This window comes from Amphiprion ocellaris, chromosome 1 (assembly GCF_022539595.1).
Source record: "Amphiprion ocellaris isolate individual 3 ecotype Okinawa chromosome 1, ASM2253959v1, whole genome shotgun sequence".
Taxonomy (NCBI): domain Eukaryota; kingdom Metazoa; phylum Chordata; class Actinopteri; family Pomacentridae; genus Amphiprion; species Amphiprion ocellaris.
Genome location: NC_072766.1, coordinates 15,783,568 through 15,797,351, shown reverse-complemented (window position 1 = coordinate 15,797,351; position 13,784 = coordinate 15,783,568). Strand labels below are relative to the sequence as shown.

At 38.3% G+C, this 13,784-nt stretch overlaps 1 protein-coding gene across 1 annotated transcript in view; it reads left to right on the top strand.

The window, feature by feature from the left end:
* LOC111576189 (CUB and sushi domain-containing protein 1-like) overlaps positions 1-13,784 on the top strand; it is a 427,486-nt gene that overhangs the window by 89,521 nt on the left and 324,181 nt on the right. Inside the window, exon 2 of the mRNA XM_023281752.3 lies at positions 6,225-6,441. Coding sequence (XP_023137520.2) covers positions 6,225-6,441 — 217 coding nt within the window. The remainder of the gene's footprint in view (positions 1-6,224; positions 6,442-13,784) is intronic.

The window sequence follows — 13,784 nt, the reverse complement described above, 5'->3', positions numbered from 1 at the left end:
TCTACTAGAGCGCTTCACCTCTCTGTTGCTTCTCAGCGCCTAAAATTTAACAGTCTGTCTGATTGTTGTATAGATCTGTGCACTAACCTAATCCATTATCAAACAATGCAGACGTTGTTTCAGTTGTAGGGCAAAAATTAGGAGGAAATAATGTGTTTTTCTGCAAACAAACGTCTCTCTATTGTACACGTGGAAAAGGCTGAGAATCAAGTTGCTGTGGTTTGATTACTGACATACGACATGCAGTTCTTGAGAACGCCTGTTACATATAGGAAAATGCTCACATATTTCACAGCGGTATCTTTATGTCGACATGCATGGATATATTTTTTTTTAAACCATCTAAATAGCATGCTGAAACCTTCACTCCTGTTAAATATAAATTATACCTGTAAGATTATACCCTGTGTTTTAATGGAGACTCAAACACGTGTTATGTCTGCATCTAAGTGCACAGTGTACGTGTGCAAATGACAGCATGTTTTTGTCTGACTGTCTCTGGAGTGGCCTTTTCACTCTCTTCTTAGAGATACACAAAGACTAATTTATGTCACATGCACACACTCAATGTGACATTTTTTTTTCTTTTTTCTCACGTTCTTATATATAGCTAGATGTCGATGGGTCGAACAGTATATTTCATTTCATCTAAACTAAAAACAAATCATAGCCAATACAAGCTGTACTTGTCATATCTTAGATATCATAAGAGGGCTATAATGAAGAAGGAGGAAGGATACAGAGAAAGAGAGACACAAAAAATTCTGAACAATTACTCATGCTGTTTTTGTGAGTACAGCATTTCTAATCTGTTACCACAGCAACAAAACGAACCAGCAGACGATAATTACAGCGATTTAAATGTGTCTGCCTAACCTTTTCTCATAAAATTAGTTGGCAAGTTGTTATAATCCAAACAACAGACTGTTTTGTGCCAAATGCCTGAAAATAGTACTTGATGGTGTTTGTTAGAATGAAGGTCACCACTCATCAGCTTTCTGGTGGCCTCCGTCAACAGGTGTTAGATGTTTGCTTCTGCACAACAGTTTTCACCAGACTCCTCTATTACTGGAACTGAAAGTGATTACAGCTATTCTAGCCATGCTGGCAATGTGCCTCTAGAAGTTGCAGTGATGGTTGGACTGCCGCTTTGGTCCAGACGATAATATCTCAACAACTAATGGGTGGATGGCCATGAAAGTTAATGCAGACATTCAGGGTTCCCACTAAATGAAGCTCTCTGATTTGTGGATCCTCTGACTTTTCATCTAGCGCCACTAGAAAGTCCACTATTGGATGGATTGCAATGAAACTTAATGCGGACCTTCATTTTCCCCAGTGAATGAATGAATTATTAAAATTTGGTTACAATGATATGTATTGCACATCTAAAATTTTCTATAATATGTTATTAATGGGGCTGCACAGTGGTGTAGTGGTTAGCACTTTCGCCTTGCAGCGAGAAGATCCCTGGTTCGCATCCCGGCTTTCCCGGGATCTTTCTGCATGGAGTTTGCATGTTCTCCCTGTGCATGCGTGGGTTTTCTCCGTGTACTCCGGCTTCCTCCCACAGTCCAAAAATATGCTGAGGTTAATTGATTATTCTAAATTGCCCGTAGGTGTGAATGTGAGAGTGATTGTTTGTCTCTGTATGTAGCCCTGCGACAGACTGGCGACCTGTCTAGGGTGTCCCCTGCCTTCACCTGAGTCAGCTGGGATAGGCTCCAGCCCCCCCCGCGACCCTAGTGAGGATTAAGCGGTGTATAGATAATGGATGGATGGATGTTATTAATGTTATCAATTGTTAGCATGCTAACTTGCCAAGTTAATATGGCCATTTCTTGAAGTCAGTACAAAATGACAATATTTTGTTATCTTGCTAGAATTGACAGCTGCTGGAAGGAAGGACCATATGTTTTTCAGTTACTGGACCGTTTCTCTTGTAGAAAAAAAAAGAAAAAAACTACACTGAGCAAGCAAAATGTAAACATTAATTTAAAAAACAAAACAAAACAGGAAGAACAACCTATAACATATAAAAGGCTAAACAAAGTCCCTTTTGCTGAAATGCCCCAAGTACGATGCTACAATATGGCATCCGGCTCGATGCAGGTATCCGCTGAATTCTACTTATCCCATCTGCTCCACAGAGGGCAGAGGGGGATCTGGTAACGGAAACGATGGCAGACAGAAAGTACAAGACAGCTGAAAAAAGAATGAGAGATAGACACAAATAGGGCTGAGGGGGAGAGGTGAATTGGGTTGGAAAGACAGTGGAGAACAATCTGAAATGAATCTGGACACTCCAGATGGTTTGAAGTTTGTGTATGTGTGTGAGCTTGGATACATGTGTGCTTCTCTTGTTACTGCCAGCTTGTCCATTTGGGCTTGTGTATAGGTGTTTACGTGTTTTTGTGTGCTTTCTGTTACTTCAGACAAACAAGAACATCTGGTATGTGCACCATGAGCAAGTTCTCATCTCATTATGGTAGAAGACGACAAAAACACACAGAAGCAGATTTAGACACATTTTGTATGCATTCGGAGACTGAATTGTGACCTAGTAGGTAGTTTTCTCTGGAGTCTACAACACGTTTCTGTATGTGTGTGTGTGGATGCGAAAGTAGGCCTGTTCTCATTGATGTAAGGTTAATAAATCAATAGCCATCACTATCTGAGAAACAATTACTGCTGGCTTTCATGTTGGCCACACACACACACACACACACACACACACACACACACACACACACACACACACACACACACACACACACACGCTGCGCTACGTGCCTCCTATATTCTCTTGGAGTAAACTATATACAGTGTTATCAAGGAAACACTAGCAGAATATGAGAGATGCTGCAGAAGACTCAAGTGTAGTGTAGAGTTTTAAATGAGCACAGAGAAGGACAATGAAGACTCAGACTAAAGGGGCAATATGCCATCATGCAACATCTTTAAAGATTGTCTTTAATTCTTTATCTTGGTGTTTTTGCTTTTACACGTGGTACTGCACTGTTGTGCCTTTGATGCAACTGAATAAACTGTAAAATTGACAGTTGCTTTATTTTTCCATAAGACACTTTTGTTACACATGTTAGAATCATTTTTTCAAGTAAAAAATACCTGGTAAGCTCTTATAGATTTCTTTAAAGCTGGTCAGCTTTGGTTTGTTTCAGTTAGCTTATTTTAATGGTTTTAAATTTTGTTCTGTTTGTTTGGTTCTAGCTGACTCCAGTCTGTTTATAGGGTCAGTTACATGTTGGACCGGACAGTTAATCAAATATTAACCATGATTTTGGCTTCTCACAGTTCATTTAACATGACTGAATGCAATATTTTCATTTACAAGGCACAGAAATCTCTCTACATAGAATGCCCCAGTCATAGAAAACACCTTGAGATAAAGCTGACATTAGATTACAGGGCTCCAGACTGACTTTTTTTCCTAGGAGCACAGTGACCCCTAACTTAAAATTTTAGGAGCGCAAGCAGAAAATTTCAGGCCGCACACCAAAATCGACTTACAAAGTAAATATTCACATTTCCTCTCATTTTCACCGTATTACTGATAAATACTTGAACAATAAATCAAGAAACTATAATGTTTTCAATTCACATTTTATTGTGCAGCAGTTGACACAATAGAACAAGAAAAGCACTCAGAGAGCGCAGTACTCTGCCAAGGCTGCTCAGTTGACGTATAATTTCTGACGGCTGCAATCTTTAATAAAAAACAACCTTGTGCTGAGCACAGGCATGTGTTATGCATGTGCATGTTATGTATGAATACCGAATTGCATGTAAATTACTCTTATAAAGGTCTGTTGATCAGTTCATCACTTTTGGCAAGGCCTTTGTTTTGCTAGTGTTAAAATAACCGTCCCCTCCATGCTTTTATTTTTAATGGTACAGGCTTTTATTTTGTCACCATTCCAGCTGCACAGGAAGTGTTTATCTAAGAAGCGGTTTCTTGACATGATGAAGACCTGAAAATTCACGTAAAGATGAAAGAAAACGGTTCCACGCCGTTGCTGTCTGGCAAAGCATGTGTCTAAACTTAGAAGCACCTAGCTGGAATGGAGACGAGCTCTGACGGTGTTTCCTGAAGGACAGAAAGATGAATTTGTGTTCAAAATAAGGCTGACGGCTGAAGGCTTTGTGAAACACGAGGAGCTTCGCCGCCATTCTCCCCCCGCTCTCACACACGTTGGCCCGCCTTCTTCTTTTGGAGTTAATGTTGGTTGGTAAACCAGCTCATTTCATTACTGTCAACTACTGGGCTGAAGTGTGGAGCAGAAGATTGTCAGCAACAAAAAATATTCGGTAATTTTTAAAAAATCGGCAAATTTACTGGTTGCACGTGCGCAAGATGAAAAATTTACTCGCGCTCAAACTTTAGTCGCAAAATGCAACCATTTAGTTGCAGTCTGGAGCCCTGGATTACCTCAGTTCACTCTATTGAAAGTAGTTTTTGGTCTTCCACAGAGCTGAAGTAACTGAATTGGGAAACTAGAGTATTCTCTGTACACAGCTGCCTAGTGTCTACCAATACATGTGAGGCATTTATGAAATAATAAATTGTGAGGCATTTCGTGTGCAATTAAAAAAAAATGTGTTCACTGAATTCAGGTTAAGAGCCTTCTATTAAGTCTTTTTTTATGTGAAGACTTGTACATTAACAAGAATGTAGTGCAACACAGAAGTGAAACTAGTACAGTAATTAATGTAAAAGTGCAGTTAAAATCAATTAAATAGTGCAATAAATAAGTTTGATGTCAATACTGATCAAAAATAATTATGAGTACTGTTTTGGCCATAGCCCTAGTTTTATGTATAGCTTTCTCTACATTTGTGGCTTCGCTTTTTCCAGCGTTAAGAGTAGCTTTATTATTTATTACTGTCTTTTTTCTGTCCGACTGAAGTTGACAGTTAAAAGCTGTTCATGAATTCTTCAAAACTTAACCGGCTATATAAATTCAGTTCTTTTGTGTGTGTGTCTGCACAACTATGTCTCTGTCTATATCGTTCACATGTGCATGTGCAAGTATTAAGTGGTGTCTGACACTTTGTTGGAATATACTGCTCATATCCTCACAGATAAAAATGTAAGAGGTGGAAAAGTACCAGCACTTAACATCTACACTGAATCATATCCCACAGAGACCCTTTAATTGTGTGCGCGTGAGGCTTCTCTACATTCAAAACAAGTTTAAACCATATTGTAGCTACACAATAGTGGACATAAACAGATTCAGAGGGAATACTTAAAGCTGACATTCTGTGTGAGAGAGAAGAGAGTAGAATTGAATCTGCACAGCATTTTGTACACCATTTGCTGGCATGTTAAAAAAAGTATTTTGCTACAGATTTGTATATGAAAAACATTATCATCAGAGAATGATTTACCAATAAAAAAAAAATAGCTGTATATGAGCTGACCTAATTGGTGTTTTTAGTTAAGTATCTATGAGTGTATTTGTATTAATGTAGTTATAGTGAATGATATGAAGTCTGTGTTCTACACTGTAATGGGAGGACATTGTTGTGGCTGCACAAGGTTTCATGTTGATATGGTTCCATGTTTTAGTCTTTAATGTCATGGGACTTGAATGAGTAAGCAGTAAGATCACACGGAACATGCTGTACTGGTAAAATAACACCTTACAGTGTCATGTGGATGCCTGAGTGTGTATGAGCGTATGTGTCATGGGAGGTTACTTCTGGTCCAAGATCAGTAGATCACAGCACTAACATTGTCAGAACTGAAGGGAAAGGGCCATGAAATCTAAATATGTGCTCGCGTTGAGCTACTTTGCACGAAAGCTTGATATGACATATGTTATGGCATCAAGGGAGGCTGTGACACATGGGTTGCATTATGTTGGAGTTACGTGTGAGGACATGGGCATGTTACTGTAGTAACATTTGACTTGCACATAGCTCTGCTTGGAATTTTCCTGCAGATACACAGTGCATTACATCATTATTGAAGGTTTTCGAGCACAGAATTAATTTAAAAAACATGTATTATTATCATTTTTCTTCTTGTTTTGATTCCTGCGTAGAATTCGACAAAGGTTACAAAGCCACAGGCTAAATCTGAAGTATGTAAGGCAGAGATGAAACACATAAACTTGTGTGTAACTTATACAACTCAAGGTAGGATGCAGGTTTGTGGTCTTAATACTCATGGTTTGTCTATTTTTTCCCCCTTCCAGCTGAGTCTTGTGGTGGTGTAGTCCAAGGCCTGAATGGCACCATAGAGTCGCCTGGATTCCCCCATGGCTATCCCAACTATGCCAACTGTACGTGGCTGATAATAACGGGGGAGAGGAATCGGATCCAGCTAACCTTCGTCACACTGGCGCTGGAGGAAGACTTTGATATTGTATCGGTTTACGATGGACAGCCATCGCCTGGCAACTTAAAAATGAGGTTAGAACCGATTCTTTCATTTGCTGTCTGATCTTGTTTCCTGCTCCTCTGTGGGTCTTTCTATCTCTCTCTCTTCCCTCTTTCCCCTCTAACCTCTCTGACTGTCTCAATTTGAGTGTAGCTTCCCCTCTTGTCCAACTCATCTTCCTTATCTAAACAAAAGTTGGCATTTGGACAGTAGCATATTTCTTTTGACATCTGGGCTTCAAATACTTTTCTATGACAAAGAATGGTGAATGTCAGTTTTAATTTGAGTGGATTTTCTGGCAGATTGGATAAATACTTTACAAAAGAACATCCATTTTTTTTGGCAAGGTTCACTATTTGTCACGATGACAAACGTAGCTGTAGAAAATAGACGGAGATTTAGCAAAGCACACACTTTGACATTGCAGTTGTTGAGAAGGGTGTTTATTGGCTGCCTAAAAACTCAATCAGTAATACAATCTGCTGGAATACAAAATGCTTTATACATGTAGACCTTCTGATATGATCTTGATAGCTCTCAGTTTCGGGGAACTAAGACCTTTCGTTCAGTTTTCAAAAGTACAATATATTTTAATTTCTTCATTTGAATGCATGGACTTCTATACTTGCAACAGTATTCTCGGCATCTTCTCTACGTTTTTGACTTTATATTGGCAAACAAACAAAGATACAGTGTATAAAAAGAACTCTTTTATGTTATCATCTAAGGTTTCAGGCCACTAATGATCAGCTTTAAAATATAATATTTTTAGAGTGTTTATTTTTGGAGATATTAAAGTAAATATAATTATTAATATCCTTTATTTATGTAGCCTTTTTCAAAAACAGGTTTACAAAGTGGTTCACATTCAAAAACATAGAAAAAAAGTATCAGCATCAGAGAAAACCTCAGTACAGTCACAAAGTAGAATTAAAAATAATTCAACAAAAATGAATACACAATAGGAAAAAACTAATTATGGTCAGTTTGCTCTATCAAAGTCCATAATAATAGCAGTTCCTTTAAATAAATCTATTTAAAGCATATTTCAGCTTTAAACTCTGTCCCTTAGTCATCTTAACTACTTTCCTTTTGTTACTTTCTTAATTAGATTTTTAAAAAATCCAAAACTCTACAAAAATATTTGGTGCCGTCACAGTTTTCTGATTTTATGATCATCATTGCATATTCATAGTTGACTAACTAAATCATGTGGATGCAATCTAAAGCTTAGATAGGACATTTGCCTCATGGTGAAGTTTGTGTCTTTAAGTCTGTGAGATGAAAGAATGAATATTCTTGGTTCTAGCCATGCAGAGTGCCATCTGAATTAATCATTTTAGCATGTTTGCATCAGAATTAAGGCTTAACTACAACTGAAATCTGCATGATATTAGAGGATGTGTTATTTTAATTTGTGAGTGAGAAATATGAAGTCTTATCTTTGACAAAAACTAGGTTAAATGTCTTTGCTGCATTGCCTGGAGCTTATCAAGCAAAGTTCAGCACTGTAATTTAGACTACAGGGGATTATGATAAATCATCTGGGCTAATGAATCAGCATGCCGGGTGTTCAGTTTTATGTAGGTACTATAGACCAGTGTCAGAAATACAGGTATCACAAAGGCCCAAAGCAAATTAAATAAAAATAATTTTTTCAAAAGGGTGAAAATGTATCTGCTGCTTAAAACAAAGAAACTGTTGGTTATATTACATATAATATAAGGTTTCAAACCAAATTATCTTGCTCAAGTGTTATTTAGGATGTTGATAAGGGACAACTACAAAAAAAAACCAATGGAGGAAAAATAAAGTGCATACAGGTCTATGTATGGGCCAAAAGATAAAAGCTGTGTGGGTAGGGCAAAAAAATCTATTTGTTTGGTTGACAGTGCAGCATTGATTGACAAATTTCAATAAATCTTTCTTAGTAATGTTGATAAAGGTAATCATTTGGACACATGAACCTTTTCATTAATGGGTTAATAAACTCCTCGAGCAGGACAGGGACATTACCGTTTAATGTCTACCTCCTTTTTTATTTAGAAAACTAAATGCTTGGAAGCATTTTGTTTGTATGACTTGAAACATTGTGCAACACGTGTTTATTTAACATGTGCACCGATAGGTGACAGAAAAAGTAAGAAACTACCACTTTTCTGTGTACTTTTATTTCAAAATAACTATTGTTGCTGCTTAATTGCTATCTTAAAAAAATTCCTGTATTTAAATTAATTGAGAGGTTTGGTGATTCCCATTGAGGCATAGTTTGCGTATTCTCAGTGGGCTGATACTATTCAAAATATAGTGGTATTTGTTATCGTGCAGATTCATTCTACAGAGCACTGGACTTTAGTACATGAAATATACAATCATTTTAGACTTTTGTGTAATGTAAATGTTGCAAAAATAAGCCAACATTTATTGGTAACAGAAGTTTTCTGATTCTGTTTCCAAAAATGTGAATCCAATCACAAACAGTCTGTAATAACAAATCAAAACCGCAGCTCATAATAATTTTCAGATCAGACAAATCTGTTGATTTTTTTTCTGGATTGATCATTAGCTTTTTCCACAGTAACAGAAATAAAAAACCCACAGTGATGTTTTTAGGTGTGTTGTTTTGTTCAACCAACAATTTGAAATCCAAAGGTACTACATGGACAATTGTAGGAGACTAAAAAGCCACAAAATATTTGCATTTGGGGACGTTAAACAAGAAAATTCGGCATTTTTGGTTTAAAAAAATATGGCTTAAATCAAAATTGTTGCCAGATGATTTTCTGTCGACTGGCTAATTGTCTTAATTGTAGCAGCAAGACTCCAGCAAGGCTGCAACTCACCAGCCAAATGGAACAACAGTGTCTTGACTGTAATATCCATTCTCTGTAGACATGAATAACCTCACTGCAATATTTTAATTTTATTTTGACTTGTAAATATTGCAACACCACCACTATGCAGATAAAGAAAATCTCACCAGGATTAACAGCACTATCTAGTGGAAAATTCAAATTGTTATTTTCTCTGTTGATCAACACAACTCTGCAGAAATATACAGTACAGTATAAGCCATTGATGAATTGGCAGCGTCCCTGTTTGGTGAGTGGTAGGACTGTAATATTGTTGCAGAAAGGGCAGAGAGAACAGCATCTACTGAGCTGGCAAACTGTGGGAAGCTTATTCATAGTGTTCTGCTTGTGTGTAGGAGGGATGAGCTGGGAATGCACCAAGTAGTGTTTGAGGCTGGTGGTGCAGTTATGGATAGCAGTGGGTTTTTCCTTGAAAGCATTACATAGCTGTATTTTGTGTCAGTGTTTGTGTAGCATACTTTTTTTTTCATCTTTCTGGATGGATGAGAATAGGGTACACTATACGGAGTGGTGGCTTTGTGTGCAAGCTGACTGTAAATTCAGCTACTTTTTGTGCACAAAGTATCACCAATAGGATCTTTTTGTCCCCTAGGGTTATGCTTAAAAAGCCAAGACTTTTTTGTGAGATAATAGCCTACATCATTTTGGAAGTAAGGGTTCAAGACTGAAAGCACTATATTGCAATGCACTGTGTTGATAGTTACAAGTTGTAAGAATATAATTTATTACTGTAGTTGCACAAAATTTGAACACATTAACAGTTGTTTCAGACTAACAAATTGGACTAAATTAAAATCCAATACTAAGCTGTGAACTGCTAATCTGTTCTGCGTGATGTGTTTTTAGATAAGGTGTTTCTGCTTTAGCAGGTCTTTGAAAGAGCTTCATCGTACACAATGCTTCCCTGCATTATTCTACCTGTTGCTTGTGTTTGACATCCACGGGAAGCTAACATGACTAAGAGGGCTTTGTTTGGGCTTTTGTTACGCTTGGCCTCACTGATCTGTGCTGTGATTATCTCATGTGATAGGCTTGTTCAGGAGACTACTTGAGAACACTGATTTATTAGACCCTTCACTCTGTTAATTTCCAAAATGTCTTTTAAAAAAATCTAATCTAATTTGTCAGTGAAATGAGCTTGAACAGCTGTGAGGAATACTAACGAAAGTGATTAAATATATGAAATGTGAAAATAAATTAACATTCCCAAATAGTTCTCTCTTTATTTTAACTTTCTTTGTATATGCTCCTTTTATTTTTCAACTTGCTGTCTCTGCTGTGATCACTTGAAGATTACATATAGAATTTTCTACAAAGTATTGTTAAATGGAATTGGCTTCTAACCAGGATTATTTGGTTTGAATTATCGCCTTCTTGTGTTCGCCTGGTACATACTTGTGCATACACAGTAATTTAAGATCTGTCAACTTGATGCATTTGGGCGTCTTCTAGCCTCTGCAGAAGACTGAATTCAGTGTGTGCTGCTGCTTATTACAGAACCACCAATTCATTAATTAATTTAAAAAAGGGTGCTGGAGTTAACTGCTTTGGCAAGTGAGCTGACGAGTTGGCAGCTGCAACCCTTTGCCAGCCTGGTGGCTTTGTCATTGACCGTAGTTAGCCCTGCAGTTATTTGGCACACACATTATCGGACAGACATGCCAGTAATATTACAACGGATCCATCCTTTGCAAGCCCTCACTGTTAAAGATTGGTAGAAGACTGGCATAGTCAGTATCTCTGGAGCTTCTGGCCTTATGTGCAGTGAGCTATTGCAGTGAACCCATTCTTTGTGCCATTTAGATCAAGTGACTAAGCTAGGAGGTGCAGGCTCACTCTTCTCAACTCAGCCCTTCTGTTGATGTTAGCACTTCTCTGAATGGTGCAGACATTGCTGGGGACAGGCAGCATAGTGCTGAATTGAGACCACTGACCAGGCTTCCTTTGTGCCCTCGGGGCCTCCCTGGTGTGTGTCAGGCAAAGCTTCGGCCCAGTTTGTAAGCCTTCCTTCAGCTCCAGCTGAGTGTTAGTAGCTATTGAATCACGCACACCATCCTTGGTTTTTTTTTTCGGTCATGAGAGTCTAACTTGTGTTTTTACATAAATCATTTCACCCTGTCCATACAAGAGCTGATTTCAATTATCCTACTGCTGCCTGTTCTCTGCCTGAGGTTGACAAGGGCAGTCTTCAGCTGGTTGGCCTAGAACCTTCTCCTCCTCTCAGCTTCTGGCTGAATGGTGCAAGACTTGCTGATACGAACCCATCAGGCTGCCCACGTGGATAGTGGGATGAAGCCAAGAGGAGCTGGCAGCCCTCTCTTTGTTCACAGAGAGGAGCGCAGAAGACACAGGATATATCTTTGTGTTGCAGCCACCCCTCCAACTGCCCTCGGACCTTGTGTGTGGGGAATGCTGCAATCTCATATATAGAAGATTTGCTGACCTGGCATCTGTGGCCTTTTCTTAGCAGCCCCAGCTGTGCGTCAGCAGCACTAACTCTACTCCATCCCACTCACTCTGATGACTGATGTCAACAGTGTGAAAATATTTATTTCTAAAACTGAAAACCTTCTCTCACACAGTCATCACTCCCTGCTCTATTCCTGTGTGCTTCATGATTTAAGAAGGTCACGAATGGCTTTTAAATAGTTTCCTTCGAGGTCACTTTTCTTATAGTCAGAGATTTACCAATTTCAAAGAAGTCTGTTGAGATATATCTGTTTGCTTGTTTAGATCTTGCTTCATGTACAGTATAGATGGACATCGGTGATGGGGAAAATGCTGGAGTAGGTTTAAAAGTTTCTGTGAACTTTTTTGTGCTTTTTTCACTGTAAAACCTGTTCCCATTGGGATCGATTTGAGCTGGCTGAATTCTAGCTGACCATGGTGACTGTCGGGCAGTAAAGTAAGGAAAGTAAAACTTTTCATAGCCATCAATCAAACCTGCAGGGTGACTGACTTGTAGTGTTGGATCATTTTAAAGTTCTTTTGTTTTTCAGTTTTAGGCTGCTAGATATTACGCTGAGCTGGTAGAAAAAACAGACGGACATCTCGAGTGGGAGTTCAGAGAAGGGAGTTAATAACCCAATGGTTGTTAGTTTGAGGCCAGATGCAGGGATCTCCACTTACTGAGATGACTGTTTTTTATGATGCCTGACATAAGTAAGAATAATACAGAAAAAAATGTAAAGTTTAACAAACATTTAGAACTCTAATTTGCTTCAGTCCTTACACGAGTTAGAGCAGGTGATGTGTTTGAGTTTGATTTTTTTCACCAGCAGTGATACAGCGAGTGTGCTATTACTTTGCATGCTTCAAGAGACACTATGTAGTAGGTGACATTGGATGGAGGCTGTAGTCTGCCCACCCAGTCAGAAGTTAGAAATCATTCTTGTCTTTCTTTGACTATTTTTCCCTTACCTGACCAAAAAATGAAGTCTTAACTTTTGACAGGGTAAGCAAGGCGCTGATCCCACCCCTGTCCATAGCCACTGCTGCTATTGCTGCTTTTCAGTGCTTCATGATTCGCAAGTTACATGAAGTTTATTGTAAAGGAACAAGTATATTGTCTTTCCCGAATGTAGTGTGTTGTTTGTGTCTTGGAATACCATTCTGATCAGTTTTCTTTCTCACACGTTTTAAGAGCAAAAGAATTTGATTGTCTTTTACATTGTTTCAGTGTCTTTAGACATACATTAGCGACAGGAAAATAGACTTTAATAGATTTTTAAACTCATTCCCAAGCCTTAACCACTTATTTTGCATTTTATCCTTAATGATGAGCATCTGTTAACTCTTAACTAGTCATTTTAGCCCAGATGATAATGTTTCACCAACCACTGCAGAGTTTTTATTTGAACCCTTTCTGGCATCTTTTGTACACTTTTTGTTTAATTTGGCCAGTTATCACCGGTACTTATGATGAATTACATTTTAAATGCCTTACACATACCCAACAAAACAAGCTAAAAACTATGCTTAGTCATAGTCATAAGTTTACATTTAAGAAAAGAATTGGATCGACATTGCAGATTGAGGCAGAAGGAATATTTTAGAGGAGCAATAGTCTAAAGGCCCTGTTCCAAACTGAAAGCACCGTGGTGCGGGGAGTGGCAAGGAGTCCACTGAGGAGAAAGTGTGAAAGTGGTTGTAGGTGTGCAGAGACCACAGAAGTATTTAGGAGCCAAATTGTAATGAGATTTGTAGGTGAGGAGGGCAATTTAAAATGTCACACAAAACTTGATGGGAGCCAGTGGACATGCTGTCGATTGGCAATGTGCTGCCAGGGTTTTGCACATGTGAGAACTGAGTTATGGACATATTTAAATCTCTCTAGGACTTTATTGGGCAGTTCAATTAGGATTCTATTACAGTAATCCAGATTAAATGTGACAAATGTATTGAGACAATCTTTGTCTGGAGATGAACCTCATGTGGAAGAAATAAGAATTTTGTGGTTCAAATCAAAGGATTGAATCAAAGATAACACACAGATAGGAGAC